Source organism: Eumetopias jubatus, unplaced genomic scaffold, assembly GCF_037043125.1.
Source record: "Eumetopias jubatus isolate StellerSeaLion01/CBP00866 unplaced genomic scaffold, mEumJub1_p1.0 scaffold_8, whole genome shotgun sequence".
Taxonomy (NCBI): domain Eukaryota; kingdom Metazoa; phylum Chordata; class Mammalia; order Carnivora; family Otariidae; genus Eumetopias; species Eumetopias jubatus.
In genome coordinates, this window is record NW_028274814.1 from 133,709,544 (window position 1) to 133,724,264 (window position 14,721).

The window sequence follows — 14,721 nt, forward strand, 5'->3', positions numbered from 1 at the left end:
GGACCAGACCGAGGAGAAGTCACCACCGCTTGGCCATGCAGACAGAGTTGGGAGAGAAAAGAATCTGGACAAGGAGTCAGTAATGGAGGATTTGAAATGAAAGAGAATAAAAAAGAGGGGCGCCTGGGTGGCTCAGTCAGTTAAGGGTCTGCCTTCGGCTTAGGTCATGATCTTGGGGTCCTGGGATCGATCAGGTCATGATCTCAGGGTCCCACATCAGCTCCCTGCTCAGTGGGGAGCCTGCTTCTCTTTCTCCCTCTCTCCCAGCTCGTGCTTGCTCGCTCTCTCAAATAAATAAATAAAATCTTTAAAAAAGGGGGGGGACCTGGGTGGCTCAGTCAGTGAAGGGTCTGCCTTTGGCTCGAGTCATGATCTCAGGGTCCTGGGATCAAGCCCTGCATCGGGCTCCCTGCTCAGTGGGGAACCTGCTTCTCCCTCTCTCTCTCTCTGTGCGTGCTCTCTCTCTCACAAATAAATAAATAAAATCTTAAAAAAAAAGAAGATCGTGAAGGGAAGAGAACCACATTAGGTACTATTGGGGTTTCAGTGGCTTCCTCTACAGTGGTTCCAGGAAGAGGGAAGTTTCTAGAAAAGCACAAATCATATTTAAAAATAAAAAAAAGATTAGGTATCAGCAACCGAATCAAGGATTATTTGTTATCGGGACTAGAGACACGGGTAATGTAAGTAAACGTCAACCTGGTGACTATGTGGTGGGACTACTAATAACTCACTGGGGCCGGTGCCCAGGAGTTGTGGTTTTTTTTTTTGTTTTTTGTTTTTTTTGTTTTTTTACTCTGGTGCAAATGCCAAGCATGGAAAAATTTGACAAGTTATAGATATGCGAGTGCAGATAGTGAAGTTGAGAATAACGATGCGAAATGCCAGAATAATCACAAGAGAAGTGTCTGAATACGTAAGAAGGTTTAGAGGAATTCTGCTTTACTGCAAATACGGATTACAAGAAAATTCACTTACAGAAACAGAAATTCCAATCTATCAAACCCACTTATCAAAACCTGTAGTATGCCAGAATGCTTAACAGGAAAAGTGTGCCTTTTGGCCCACACCTCGTGGAAAGTAGCAAATAACACACGAAAGGCAGAGCAGGTGGGAAGTATGACGTTTTGTGGCTTCCAGCATATATGAATGAGAGAATATGCACTTCCACATGCAAACCATAACCTTCACGGGAACCCCTAAAGGCTTCATTCCAAGACCGCGAGTCTCCTGCCACAAGTTGGCCCACTCCCCAGTTTTTATGTCAGAGGCCCTGTAGAGCAAGCATTGTGTGAGATGAAAAGCAGCGGGCAGAGCAGAGCGGACAGGGTGGAAAAGTCAAATGACTCCTTGCCATCATTCCTAACAATGCACCATCTATCCTTGTGAGATTTTTGTGGACAAGGTAAACATTTGGGATATACTTATGCTAGAAAACTTATGCTCAAAAATTTGTCTGAAATTCAAATTGAACTGGGCATTGTGTACTTTATCTAGCAACCCTACCTAGTGAGGGATACATTTTATCACTCATTCTTCCTGAGAGCCACAGCACGTCTCGGTCATTGGTAGTTATCATGGAATATGCACAAAGTCGCAGTAGTTAGCAAACATAAGAGTCCCTGCTATGTGCTAGGCATCATACTCAGTGTTTTAGATGGATATCTCAAATACTCAGGTATCTTCACAAGAACGCTAAGGCAGGTACTATTATTATTATTATTCCTGTTTTAAAGATGAGAAAAATGAGGCTCAGAGAGATGAAATGACTTGCTCAGGATCACCCAGATAGCTAGTGGTACAGCCAGGATTTGAACTCTGGTAGCTGGGCTCCAAAAGGCCACGTACTTGCCCACCTCACTGAACGTGGCAGCTACACCAAGCAAGGGGTAAATACATTGAGTCCCCCAGGAGAATAAGAGCCTGAGAGCATAGGGTATATGACAAGGGCAGACCCCGAGTAAGGCTTAGAAGGGGCAGTTGAAGTTAGAGCCGATGCCTTTGTTTACATTAGAGAAGTGTGCCCCTAACTTTAAGCAGATGCAGCCCCACATCAGACTCAAAACTTGATAGAAGAGCACTGGTTGGATTTTAGCCCCCACTGCAGCCTCTGCCATGTGCGCTTGTGCAGTAAACCACCTGCACAACTGTACACAGAAGCCTGAGTTAGGTAGCAGAAGGAGGACCAGTGCAGAGGTGAGGATGCGGCGGGAGTGCTTAGAGAATAATGAAAAGCCATCCTAAGGCATGTGTGCATGATATTCTGAAGTCTATTTAGAGAGATATGATGGGGAAGAGATTGCTAAGGCCTGAAATGGCAAGAGGAGAGTCTTGAGTGGATCTGGGGGGTAGCATGACAACATGGCATCGACAAATTCTAAATGGGAAGATGACTCTCAGAAAGTGTGTGCCAGAAAGCTTCAACATACAGGAGTCCTTTCTCCAACAAGCAAGTGGGATGGGGCGATGGAGAATGGGGGCACGGCAGAGAAGGTGACAGCAGCCTATTTAAAAGACATAAAAAGAAACTCAACAGACTGGAAACGTGGACAAGGAGTGGGGAACAGAAGACACAAAAGAGGGCAAGTGAGTGAAAAGACGAATTTCTTCCACGTTGCATTTCCCCAAGCATGATCCTGAAAGAGCTGCTGGCACTGTTCTGGTTTATGTTATTTTCCTATAAGGTTATTAGACTGCCATTTAAGGAAAGGGCACAGGCACAGCCCAGTTTAATCTCAGCAAAGCATTTGGTTGCATTTTTCATGAGACCCAAGAGAAGAAAATGCAGAAAAACATGGCAGAATGATAACTGCTTCATCTGGTGGATTCGGAGCTAATGCTCAGGGAGTGCTGATGAATAAGTTCATGGCAACCTGGAGGGAGTCATTAAGTAAGAAACTTGAGTTCAGAGATATAACCAGTTTGCTTAGGATCACACAGCTGGTGAATGAAGGAGCCAGGACTTGGGCCCAGTTCTGTCTGACTCCAACGCCCATGTCCCATTTATTATGAAATAAAGGCCAAAAAGGCATTAAGCTTGCTTGTGAGAAGAGTCAGGAGAGAAACCAGAGGGAAGGAATACAAATCCGTGCCCAGATGAATCGTGATCGACTGAAGAACTGAGGTGTGAGGTATGCGGAGACCAGAACAAGATCAAAATCAAAAAGATTAACTTTGAACCCCACATTTTGGCTCCCAAAAGCCTCTTGCAGAAGCAAAGTAGAGGGGCCCGGCGTGACCCCTCTTCGCGCTGGGGAGCATTTGTGCTTTCGTCCCAGTGCTTTGCTGTCGAACCCCGAATGGCCAATAGAGTAACATGTTATTAAAGCTCCGGTGTGCAGAGGAAGTGATTAAACAGTGCCCTTCCACTGAGCCCAGCTGAGACTGTTTCTTGAATAATGGGCTGACTTCTAGGTAACACATTTTAAGAAGGACATTGACAGACCGTGATGTCACCTGAAGGAAATGACCAGGAAAGCAAGGAGTCTGAGCCTGGTCACATGGAGGGTGGTGGAGGAGCCAGGGATAGTCAGGCTTAGAAACAAGAATTTGGGACTTGGGAGTGTCATCTTCACACATTCAATTTTTTTTTCTCCTTAGGGCAGAATTCAAACTGAAAATAATAGTGAGACACTTTGGTTCGATAGAACCAACTCACCAAGCTGCTTAGTTGCTTCCAGTTCCATCTTCCCTAGGACCATTCTCCCTCATCTCAATAAATTAGGGAAATACGGGGCCAACTTCCTGGGTCACCTCCAACTTGGAGAACCTAAGGTTTAGGGGATCAAGACTGGAAGTTAAAAAGGAAGAGACTACATTAAGCAAAGCAAATACAGATGTTCCTCAGTTCAAGTGAACTCAAATTATGACCTAAATTTCCAAACAAGATAAGAATATTATAACGTTTATCTGATGAAAGTAATGTGGAAGAGCATCCCTTCTATTGGCAGCTTTCTAGCACCTTTATGGGGTGACTTGATATATAAAAATGTAATTACCTCCAATGTTCAAGGGATAGACTTATTGAATGAAGCCAGGTAAACTGTTGTATGGGTTAACGTCCACTTTGGCAAGCTCTGAGCCCGGTGAACTAAAAAATGACCCGCGTTCCAATAATAAGTGCGGGCTTGGGAATATAAGCAGAAGTGACAAGAAGATTGAAGCAGTTGTGGTCACAGAGTCATCTAATCTCTGGTTTTGTGCTCTGCCCAAATAAGAATTAAGGTGGCACAGGGTGCAGACGTGAAGGAAGAGAGAGAGGGTGCTGAGCGGACTCGTCGCATTTGGGAGTGATACTACAACCCTGGTGAGCACAGGAAAATGGCAAGTGATACCTCGGTCTGGCGGCAGTGGAGTGGGGCTGGGTGGGCTCTTCCTGTTTCATTTCTGTCGCTGATGTTTTTGGATTGATGTTTTCATGGTGTCATTTCCATAAGAAAAGTGTAGAAGATGTAAAAACAAAAAGATTTTTGAGGTACCCTTGTTCTAACTAGATTCGCAGTAAGTCACAGGCATTTAGAGGAGAAAGAAAAAGAGCTCCGAACAAAAGCAGATTGGATTGTGAGGAATGTTGATGCTGGGAGAGGTTAGAAACCTGTGACCTCGAAAGACAGAAAGAGAGAGAGAGAGAGAGAGAGAGAAAGGAACAGAAGGGAAAGGCAAGGAGAAGAACAGCCGCGTGTAGGTTTATTAACTGAGATTGTTTCCATTTCGGCAAATGGGCTTAAAGCACATGATTGCTTGGTCTGAGGTCAGCCAGGTTTATTGCAGACTTTGCCTTCTCAGACCAAGGAATAATTGGCTTGAATTTTGTGGGTATCTGAGAATCGTGCCCATCAATTTCTTGGCTGAAGGACAGCCACCCAGGGAGGTGCAGGGGGCCCTGAGCTCTTTAGTCATTGTCCTGAGCTAGTGCAGGACTTCCATTTTTGCTAGTGCCCGCGAAGGCAGTGTGGCGAAGGAAAGAGAGCACAACCTCAGGGGCGAGCAGACGCCTAGGGTAATGGCGCCCCTCCGCTTCCCAGGTATAAAATGGGTGTGGTGGTCGTGGTTGTACTAGTAATAATGATCATAATCATAATCATGTTGCAAAGTGCCTGTGAAGCCCTTGGTCCATGATAGACCAGATCAATACATGGAACTTAGTCTCAGCTGATTCTTGTCTCTAGACTTGGGTGAGGCAGACAGACGGCAAAGCTCAGAAACCAGATCAGTTTTCGGTTTCTCAGCCTTCCATCTCCCCACTGCCCTTTGGTTCGTGCCGTCTTTTCTCTCTACTTACGGGATTGTCTTGATGACGATACACTGCGTCCTACCTTCTGAAATCGCTGCAGCCAGGACTCCACAGGGAGTAGAGAGAAGCTAGCGTTCCCCCGGGAAGGGGTATGAGCTTGGTGGATTTTTGGAAAACGGTATTTTGAAACTGTTTTCTCTACGAGAAAGGAGAGTAGATAGAGGAGAGATGATTGGAGAGACACTGAACTTTCAAACGCCGAGGATGAGCAGGGCGTTCCACACCCTGTCCCCGGCCACACTGAGAATAAGCATTATTGTCTGAACTCTTGATGCAAAACCTGAGGCACGGGCGGGGGGGGGGGGGGTAGGGTTCCCAGCTAGCAAGGAAGCAGCAGAACTGAGATCTGAAACCAAGTCTCTCTGACAGCCATGTCCGTGCACCTCCACTGTGCCTGGCAACCTCACTTTGCAAAGAATGGCAAGTTAGGGGAAAAAAAGAATAGAAGGTGCTTGAGTTTGATAGAACACAGACATAACACTGAAAGAAAAGGATATTCTTCTTAGAAAAAGTTTGAGGACAAGTGACATTTTTATGGGATGTGCTTTGAACTTGAAAAAAAAAAAGAGGGGCGCCTGGCTGACTGGCTCAGTTGGTGGAGCATATGACTTGATCTTGGGGTTGTGAGTTTGAGCCTCATGCTGGGTGTAGAGATTGCACAAAAAAAAAATCTTTTTTTTTTTTTAAAGAAAGTTTCATTTGATATACCAGACTGGTGTTGATTACAGAGGAGTAAGATGATAAGTAACAAGAAGAAGGAAGAGCAAATGACCCTCTGTCTTGGGCATCACTCAGTTTAGAAGGCAGGGGAGGGGAAGGGACCTGAACAGGGACAGTCCCCTACTTGTCTCCACCCTCTAGTACTCCCTTCTCCTTGACCTCCCTCCCCTCCCCAAAACAAAAAACCTTAAGCAGGAAAAGAGGAACTAATTAAAAAAGAGGAAAACATCCTTGAGACCAGTGAGATCTCCCTAATCCACAGTGACAGGCAGGGACCTAGAGAACAGCAATTTGATTAAATCAGGGTATAAGGGATTTAGAGGGACTCTCCAGTCGTGTCAAGTTTGTCTGTACGTCTTTGAGATATATTTATTTGGCTTCCAAACCTAAAAACAAGTGCCTTCTAGCTGAAGAGATGATTCCCACTTAGAAAATAGGGAGACATCTCAAAGGCAAGGCCAAAGGGTGGACCGAAACCCTAAGTGGTTGGCAGAGGGTCGGCAGGAGATGCACTGGGAGAGACAGCGTCCCAAGGTCAGGGTGCATAAAGGCAGCCTCAGCGAGGGGATTACAGGCGGAGCCTGAGACCCCTCCCAGCCTGGGAGGAGAGAGTAGTACGCCTCTCCTGCCCTGTGTCTCAATTCTTGCTCCGGGACCCACTGCCCATTCGTTACCTGTCATCAGAGACAGCTCTGTTGCTGCTTTCTGCAGAAGTGAAGCAGCCAGAGGATGACTGTGATGTGGGAAGGACACCTGCAGCGGAAATGGAGCACACCCTGAAGGCTTCTTCCCAAGCCATTTCCTTGTGTCCCCAAGACTGGCGTCAGCAGATCAGCCCCTAAGGAATTGCTGTTTTCGGACAGGCTGCGGAGGGCCCCTCGAGTTCCCCATGTTCACCCCTGCCGGTAGTGCCGGGGGAATTTATGCCTTCCTGGGGCTTTGGAGGGGGAAACAATGAGTCACTTAGGGACAAGAGGAAAATAAGAACGTCTCATGTGTGCAAAATCACTTAAAATGGACACTTTTAGAGGGTACTAAAATCTCAGCCAACTAGCCAGAAATGGTTTGGTGGAGTACATATATTCCATTTGTCTTTGCTTACTTTGGTTGCAATAAAGTCAGAAATGTTTATATTCCATGGAGAGAACACCTGTGGAAACAGGCCAGGTCCGTCTGAGAAGGCTGTTTATTCCCCTGAGATCCTGAACCTAAAAAGAAATGGTCCTCATCTCTGACTGGGGAGGTCTAGATAAGCATAGGAGCTGCTCGTTGTAAATCTTCGAAAGCAGAGGCCCCTCATGGCCATTCCCAAGTCCATGGCAATCTGCAAGCTTGGTGCCGCCATGGTTCAACCCCCACTTCACCCTCTACACGTGGCCACAGATCCGAGTCTCCAGAGAAACCAGAAGGAGGATCTTACTAGAATAGGATTTGAGGGTTTCTATTTTAAAGGCTCCAGGGATGAGTTAGAAGTAATTCAAGAGCAGGCACAGTAAAGAAACATGTACACCGCGTTAGACATTCAGCGAGCGAGAAGGTTAACATTAACAACATGGCCCGCTGATTAAGAGGTATTGTGTAAGCAGGGATTCTGCTGGTAGAACAGAGCAAAAATGTTGCCCTTTGAAAGCCCAAAGTGAAGAAAGGCCAGCTCTTGATCTCTTTGGCCATGCTCAGCCTTTCTCTTCCCTTTTTTCCATTTTTCCTCCAGAATCGATTGATTTGGATCTCTGGAAGAATATTTAAGCAAGAGCCGACAGGTGAATTATAGGTAGTTGTCCATCCTAAACTTACAAATTTTCAAGGAGGGCCATCTATGACCTTTCTCGGTATCCTCTTCCTATGTCTAACGCCCAGGAAAAGGTGATAAACTAAGGCAAAAAGTCTCCAACCGCAGCTGTAGGGTTCAGATAAAAAGAAAAACACACAGTAGGGGTTTCAACATAAATCATTAACCTAGAATCAAAAGCAGGAGTGAGGGACTAATCACTTTGAGATGAACGGGACCATCTTTCCAGGATCCTCAGGGAATTCAAGCAGCAGAATATGAGTAGGAGCTGATGACTTTCCAATTCTTTCCCAGCAAAGTCATTCTGTATTGTATGGGCTTCAGATTCCTTGAAATGTTAAAATATACATGCCTTAAAACACACAAGAGACAAGAAGGACAATGGGCCAAACCTGTACTCAAGATGCAAAAAAAAAAAAAAAAGTTTCAGGATGGAACCAACGGTTTGGGGTGCACCATTGCCCTCTGTTGGATTAAATAAATCAGCTTTCATGTGGGTGTGTGTTATATTATCTCCGGCTGAGTTAGCTGAGAAGTCAGGGCACCTTTGAGTGGGAAATTAATTCATCCTTGTAAATGGGTCCTCTGCCTTCCCTGAGGAAATAAATTACAGCTGTAACTGATGGCAGGTCGCTTATCACGTTTTCATTCACTCAGCATTTACTAAGTGCCTACTAAGCACTGGTTCGATATTGGAGGGAATCTAAGAAGAAATAACACCAAGCCCTGCTACCGTTTATGGAGTGCCTACCGTGTGCCGGCATCTCCACACACGCGAACACATAGCACCCCCGTGAAGTAGATGTGGTCACTCCCGTCTAATGCATAGAGAAACAGGACACTTGGAAAGGGAACGGCACATCTTGGATTTAAATCCAGGGTGCCTGGGTGGCTCAGTTGGTTAAGCAACTGCCTTCGGCTCAGGTCATGATCCTGGAGTCCCGGGATCGAGTCCCACATCGGGCTCCCTGCTCGGTGGGGAGTCTGCTTCTCCCTCTGACCCTCTTCCCTCTCGTGCTCTCTATCTCTCATTCTCTCTCTCAAATAAATGAATAAAATCTTTAAAATATATATATATAAATCCAGGCCCATCTACTCCTAAGCCCACACTCAGTCCACTAAGCTGCAGCTCTTCCCCTCAGGAAGTTTACAAACGACTAGGGGAAGTAAGATATAGACAGAAGCATCTATACCAGGGGTTCACAAACTACAGCCACAAACTATGGCCAAATTCCAGCCATCATGTATTTTTGCCCATGTGAGCTAAGATGGTTTTTATATTCTTAACTGGGGTTGGGGAAGAAAAATCAGAAGAACAGGAATACTTTGTGGCATGTAAAAATTATGTGAAATTCACATTTCAGTGTGCATAAATAAAATTTTATTGGAAGCCGGCTACACCCATTCAATACTATTTTCTCAGGCTGCCTTCCTGGCTACAACAGCCCAGTTGAGTGGCTGTGGCAGAGAGATACAGCCCGCAAAGCCCAAAATATTTACTCTCTGCTCCTTACAGAAAAGATTTGACGACTCCTATACTCCAAGGTAGACTGTTATCTATCAATAGGAGAGGTGTTTAAAAAGTGTTCTGGGAACCGTGCTGTCCCACGACTGATCCAGAGTGCCCCTCCAGCCCCCAGCCATGAGGCTCTTCCTGTCGCTCCCAGTTTTGGTGGTGGTTCTGGCGATGGTTTTGGAAGGCCCAGCCCCCGCCCAGGCGGCCCCAGAAATCTCCAGTACTTTGGAGCGCATCCTGGATAAACTGAGGGAGTTTGGTAACACCCTGGAGAACAAGGCCCGGGCAGCCATTGAGAGCATCAAGCAGAGTGACCTTCCTGCGAAGACCCGGAACTGGTTTTCTGAGACTTTCAACAAAGTGAAGGAGCAGCTAAAAACTACCTTCTCCTGAACACCAGGAGAGCCGCCCCACTCCTCTGGGCTGTGCGCCACGGAAGGAGCTCTGAAGTTTCCCATGCCCTGGCTCCTGTACCGAGGACTTCATGATGCCCATATCCACCCCCACCCTCCAATAAAAATCCTGTAGAGAAAAAAAAAAAAAAAGTGTTCTGGGAGTTAAGAAGAGAGGAAACTAACATTTATTTAACCCACAGTGGGAGGTGCTAGAAGGATATACAGGTGTGCTCTGTTTTAAGACTCATAGATGCATGAAAACCCAGATTTTAAAACAGATAAATTAAAAGGTAGTTATCTGCATAACAAATTTTCCTTTTCATTTTGTAAAGGGATTCACCATGGGGTTCCTTTGTAGAATGAGCCTCTATAATGCATGCTAATATGATGCCACTTACAAATACACTATTGCTAATAACTTTTCTTTTTTTTTTAAGATTTTATTTATTTATTCATGAGAGACAGAGAGAGAGGGAGAGAGAGGCAGAGGGAAAAGCAGGCTCCCAAGGAGCAGGGAGCCCGATGCGGTACTCGATTCCAGGACCCTGGGATCATGACCTGAGCCTAAGGCAGACGCTTAACCATCTGAGCCACCCAGGCGCCCTCCTAATAACTTTTCAAGAACATCTCCATTGTGTACAGTGGTATAGTACAGATTACCTATAATCTTTTTTTTTTTTCCTGGTAAGGTTTCCTACTTCTGAAAAGTAATGGAACTGACCTTGTTAATTCAGAGCGGGGAGTAAGCACTCTGCCTTCTCATTGACTCCGGAGGGGCTTTGCCTGACAAATAGAAAGGCTGTGGGTTCCAAATCTCCACATTATGTGAGGTTGAACTGCCTGGAGAATTTTACATTTTTAGCCAAGCTTCTCTTGATAGCTGCAGTCAAAGTCCTTTCATGTAAACTCCTCAGTGTTCTATCACTGCATTTCATAACAAAATAAATTAATAAAAATTACGTTTGTCATTACCGTCCTGATAAATATGCTAAAGCAATATTTATAAAGAGCAATGTTTCTCTCTTTTTCAAAAAATAACTTAACTGAATTACAGCATAAACTGGTGCAAAAAGTCACAAAATATTTAAATTAACGTTCTCTCCCGCAAAATAGGAAGTGGTGTTGCCGATTCGATTTAGGACCCAGCTCCTTCTTTCTTTGGGTCCTGAGCCTGAATCTTCCAACAGCTTTGTGGTGTTATGCAATTGCTCTTTTTAAGAGATGCATAAAACGGAAACCTTGGCTATTCATAGCCAACTTAGGAGGAGCTGAAATCTTTCAAGAAGTTTCTCGCCTGGTACGATTTTTGAGGGTAACTACGTGTTTCTGAACACATCCAATTAATCTGGATTTCACATGGCGGCTCTTTTAAAGAGCCGTCTTGTGGCTTTTGTTTTTGTCCTCAGTGGTGACTGTATTTTAGAAGTAGACAAACATTCCTGGTATATAAGCCTGAATATTTTTCAGGGTTTTCTTTTCTTTTCTTTTTTTTTTTTTTGGCGGTAAAAGAAGCTTAAATGGAAATGCAGGGGCAGAGAAATCGTGCCTGGGGAAGTCCTGTGTGGTCCTTCCAAGTGGCGCAGCAGATCTGTGTCACAGGGCTGCTAATGGATATTGCACGCAATTCATAAAGGGGCAAAGGGAGAGAGACACAGAGGGATGGTGAGAAGCAGAGGCAGCATTAAGGGCAGGAGCCCGGCATGGTTCCGAGGTAGGATTCTTGGACAAATGGCATCCTCAGCGGGGTCAGGGTGGGTGGGGGAGGCTGCAGGAGGCGGCTTGACTGCCCCTGGACACTGTCACTTGTCATTCACGTTCTGTAGCAGGCAGCATTTCAGCCATTTCTGAAGCTGATCACTGGACGGAAACGCACACTGAATCCATCCGTGAGGTTCTTTAAAGAGATGTCTCTCTCTTCATTTCCCCCCGAGGTCAGGAGCACTGTAACTGCACACAGCAGCTGGAAGGTTCCATTGCGTTCTTGAACTCTTGAGCTGGCTGCACTCCCCCCCCCGCCCCTCCCCTTTTCTCTTTTGTCTTGTAATTGTTGCTACCATGTTTTCAAGATAATATATATATATATAGTAGAAGTTACAGACTATAACAAATGAATAAATACTGAACAAAATACGTTAGTTCAGTTTTCTTTTTCCCTGGTGGTGGTTTAAAAGTTTTCAAAATTAAGACTAATATTGGATATAGAAAAATGGGATAAAAATTTCCATGCCTTTTTATGATCCAACAGAAGATGGACCCCTGGGGGTTGGCACGGCTATTAGGGAAGCAGGGAATGGTAACTTCAAGGGGAGAAATTGCAAAGCCCTGGGTTTGGAACGAAAATAGAACATACCCCACTCCCCCCGAACATCTCCCTCCTACCAAACAGCATCTGAGCAGATTTCATTTCACAAATGGAAATGGGAAATGGGACGCACACACATTTTTTTTTTCAAAGTGATTTCATGAAGAGTGGGCCTATTTAATTGGGTTTTTGGAGCCAGGATTAATATTATAAGCTAGGGAGTTCGGTGATGTACCCGTGAAGTTGGCTTTGCCATACCACCTGCCTCGTGGGGGAAGGCAGAGAAGAGAGCCGCTTCTCAGAAGCAATGCTGTTCTGCCTCGGCCTTCTCACCGAAGTCACGCACGACCAGCCTGGACCAAGCACCCAGGCTGCATCCGGGTTACACGTAATGTAGGAAAGATCTTCCCAAGCTCAAGGTCATATCTAGAGCATGCCTTAGATATATTTTCATCCCTAATTTATGTGATTTTCTAATATGTTTAGCATTTGCCCTCCCCTTGTCTCCATCCTGCTTATTAAGGTAAATTTGCATAGAAATGGGATCTTGGTTTTCAGGACCATTCACCTGACACTTGCTCTCCTGAGGTGACCAGTATCTGCTGTGGATACCATGACGGTGACCCGCAGACACCACATCTTCCCGCAAGCTCAAGGCAAGGCCTTAATTAGGGGAGGCTTTTCATGTTAAAGCCACAGGGTGAAGCAAATCAGCAAAAGCATTTAGCACTCACCAAGGAGGGCAGAATACTCCTTCCTGTCGAGTGGGCCATCCTAGGTCACAATTTTAATTCGCCTTAGATGGACAGATCCTGAAGAAAGGGTACAAAAAGTATATCTATATTTTTGTTTGGAAATAAATTTTGGCTGGTGATAAAGCTCAGACAATTCACTATGACATTTCACTCTGGCTCCTGAAATATTTTTTGCTTAATATCTACCTTCAGGATGGGTAATCGTCATCTCTACAAATTGCCTTTGGAAGACTCAGCAAATGTGTAAAATCAGAGAACCGAGCCCCTTGCTGTTACCACTGTGGCAGTTGGCTTTAATCCCCTGATCTCTGCGTGCTGCACCCTCGCACCGGCAGCCACCTTCCTCATTTACCCAAATCTTGTCACTTGGGTGGAAATTCCCACTGAGAGTATGATTGTGGTCCTGGTTTGCTGGTTACTGAAAGCCATTAGGTGTGAGGTTACTAACCTAAAGGGTTTCAGACTTAGCCAAATTCTGATAAACGTAAATGCCAAACAACAGCTTTCAAGACTGTCCTAACAGCAAACTGTCTTAGCAGAAAACCAAAGGATTTGCGGGTCATGGGGAATAAGCATCAAATTTCAGAGAGGAAAGTTCATAAAAGATGGGAGAAATCAGAAGAAAACCCAGGCTGCTTTTGGCCAGGCTACCTTTGCTGAGGATAAATTCATTCCATACAATTATTTTTTTTAAGGATTATTTATTTGTTTGTTTGTTTGTTTAGAGAGAGCACACATGTGCACAGGGGGAGGGGCAGAGGGAGAGGGAGGGAGAGAATCTTAAGCCAACTCCATGCCCAGTGCGGAGCCTGACTCGGGGCTTGATCTCACAACACGGAGATTATGATCTGAGCCAAAATCAGGAGTCGGAGGCTCAACTGACTGAGCCACCCAGGCACCTCTATTATTAGTTGAATATATGATCCCCACTTTACAGATGAGAAAACTGAGACGCCGAGAGGTTTAGTTATTGCACAAAGTCATACAGCTTGTCACCAACAAAACCAGGACTCTGCTCTTTCTTACAGACATGCTTCAGTGTCTCCTAAAAAAAAAAAAAAAAAAAACCAAAAAACAAAAAACAAACCAACTATATTTCATTTGTAGGCTAACTTTTTTATTTTATATAGGTCTTGTGTATTATTGGGGGGGAATAATATTTTAACTTGATGCCAAAGTATTAGAATGAAATTTTTTTTAAAAAGGTACTTGACTTACACTCTAATAATGAAATAAGGAATCTGACTAATCTAGTCCCCTGCCTCTAGAACCAGAACGCTTTCCACTCTCAAACCATGTGGAAGGGCGCTGAGTTCCCCACTGGCCGATGCTGCCTAATTCTCTTAAATGATTTAGACGTAAAAGGGAAAATGGCATCTGTCTAATTAATACTGCCTGGTTAAATATAGCTGCCAAGGGACAGCCTCAGGACGATGTTTACAGAACAGTCTTCCAGCCCCTCGGGCCTCAAGTTAAAGATGATAGCGAGTCTTCCATCCTTATCAACCAGAAACAGGGATGCCCCCAGAAAGGGTGACAGGCCAGACAGGCAGAGGCAGATGAAAGGAATGGGAAAGGCGTTGCTGGCCTCCGTTCCCTGCTCCTGGCATGCGGGGATTCAGGGAAGAAAGGGAGGCACATCCTACAGGCTCCCTCCCGCAACAATTCCCCGGGATTCGAAAAATCTCCCTGTGTGCCTGGGCCTCCCCCTCAGGCCTGGAGGCCTTGGACCAGGCGCCTACCACCTGCTCAGACTGCTATGCAGCCCGCTGCTCTCCTCTGGACAGAAGGGCATAATGAGCACATTACTTCTCTTCCAGCTTCACGTCCCGACATGGAAGCCATCGCCAAGTTTGACTTCACCGCCTCAGGCGAGGATGAACTGAGCTTTCACACTGGAGACGTTCTGAAGGTAGGTGACATGGGGCCCTCTGGGGGGCCCTGGGGAGTT

The 14,721-nt window shown here is 45.4% G+C and overlaps 2 protein-coding genes across 5 annotated transcripts in view; both read left to right on the forward strand.

Annotated features, from left to right (window-relative positions):
- The window catches only part of GRAP2 (GRB2 related adaptor protein 2), a 63,495-nt gene that overhangs the window by 28,949 nt on the left and 19,825 nt on the right, over nucleotides 1-14,721 (forward strand). The window contains exons 2-3 of one of the 4 annotated variants that reach the window (XM_028115301.2): nucleotides 4,218-4,323; nucleotides 14,591-14,682. In XM_028115301.2, the coding sequence (XP_027971102.2) occupies nucleotides 14,605-14,682 (78 nt within the window). In that variant the 5' untranslated portion in view covers nucleotides 4,218-4,323; nucleotides 14,591-14,604. Of the gene's footprint in view, nucleotides 1-4,217; nucleotides 4,324-14,434; nucleotides 14,683-14,721 lie in introns of those variants that run through there. The other 3 variants (XM_028115300.2, XM_028115298.2, XM_028115297.2) reach the window with 3 other exon arrangements.
- On the forward strand, nucleotides 8,995-9,711 carry LOC114218303 (apolipoprotein C-I). The gene has a single exon (XM_028115303.2). It carries the CDS (start codon nucleotides 9,445-9,447, stop codon nucleotides 9,709-9,711), a length of 267 nt encoding a protein of 88 aa, XP_027971104.2. The 5' UTR covers nucleotides 8,995-9,444.

Bases quoted from the DNA above. Each gene is read 5' to 3' on its own strand.
- LOC114218303 (XM_028115303.2), top strand. From the start codon at position 9,445: ATGAGGCTCTTCCTGTCGCTCCCAGTTTTGGTGGTGGTTCTGGCGATG.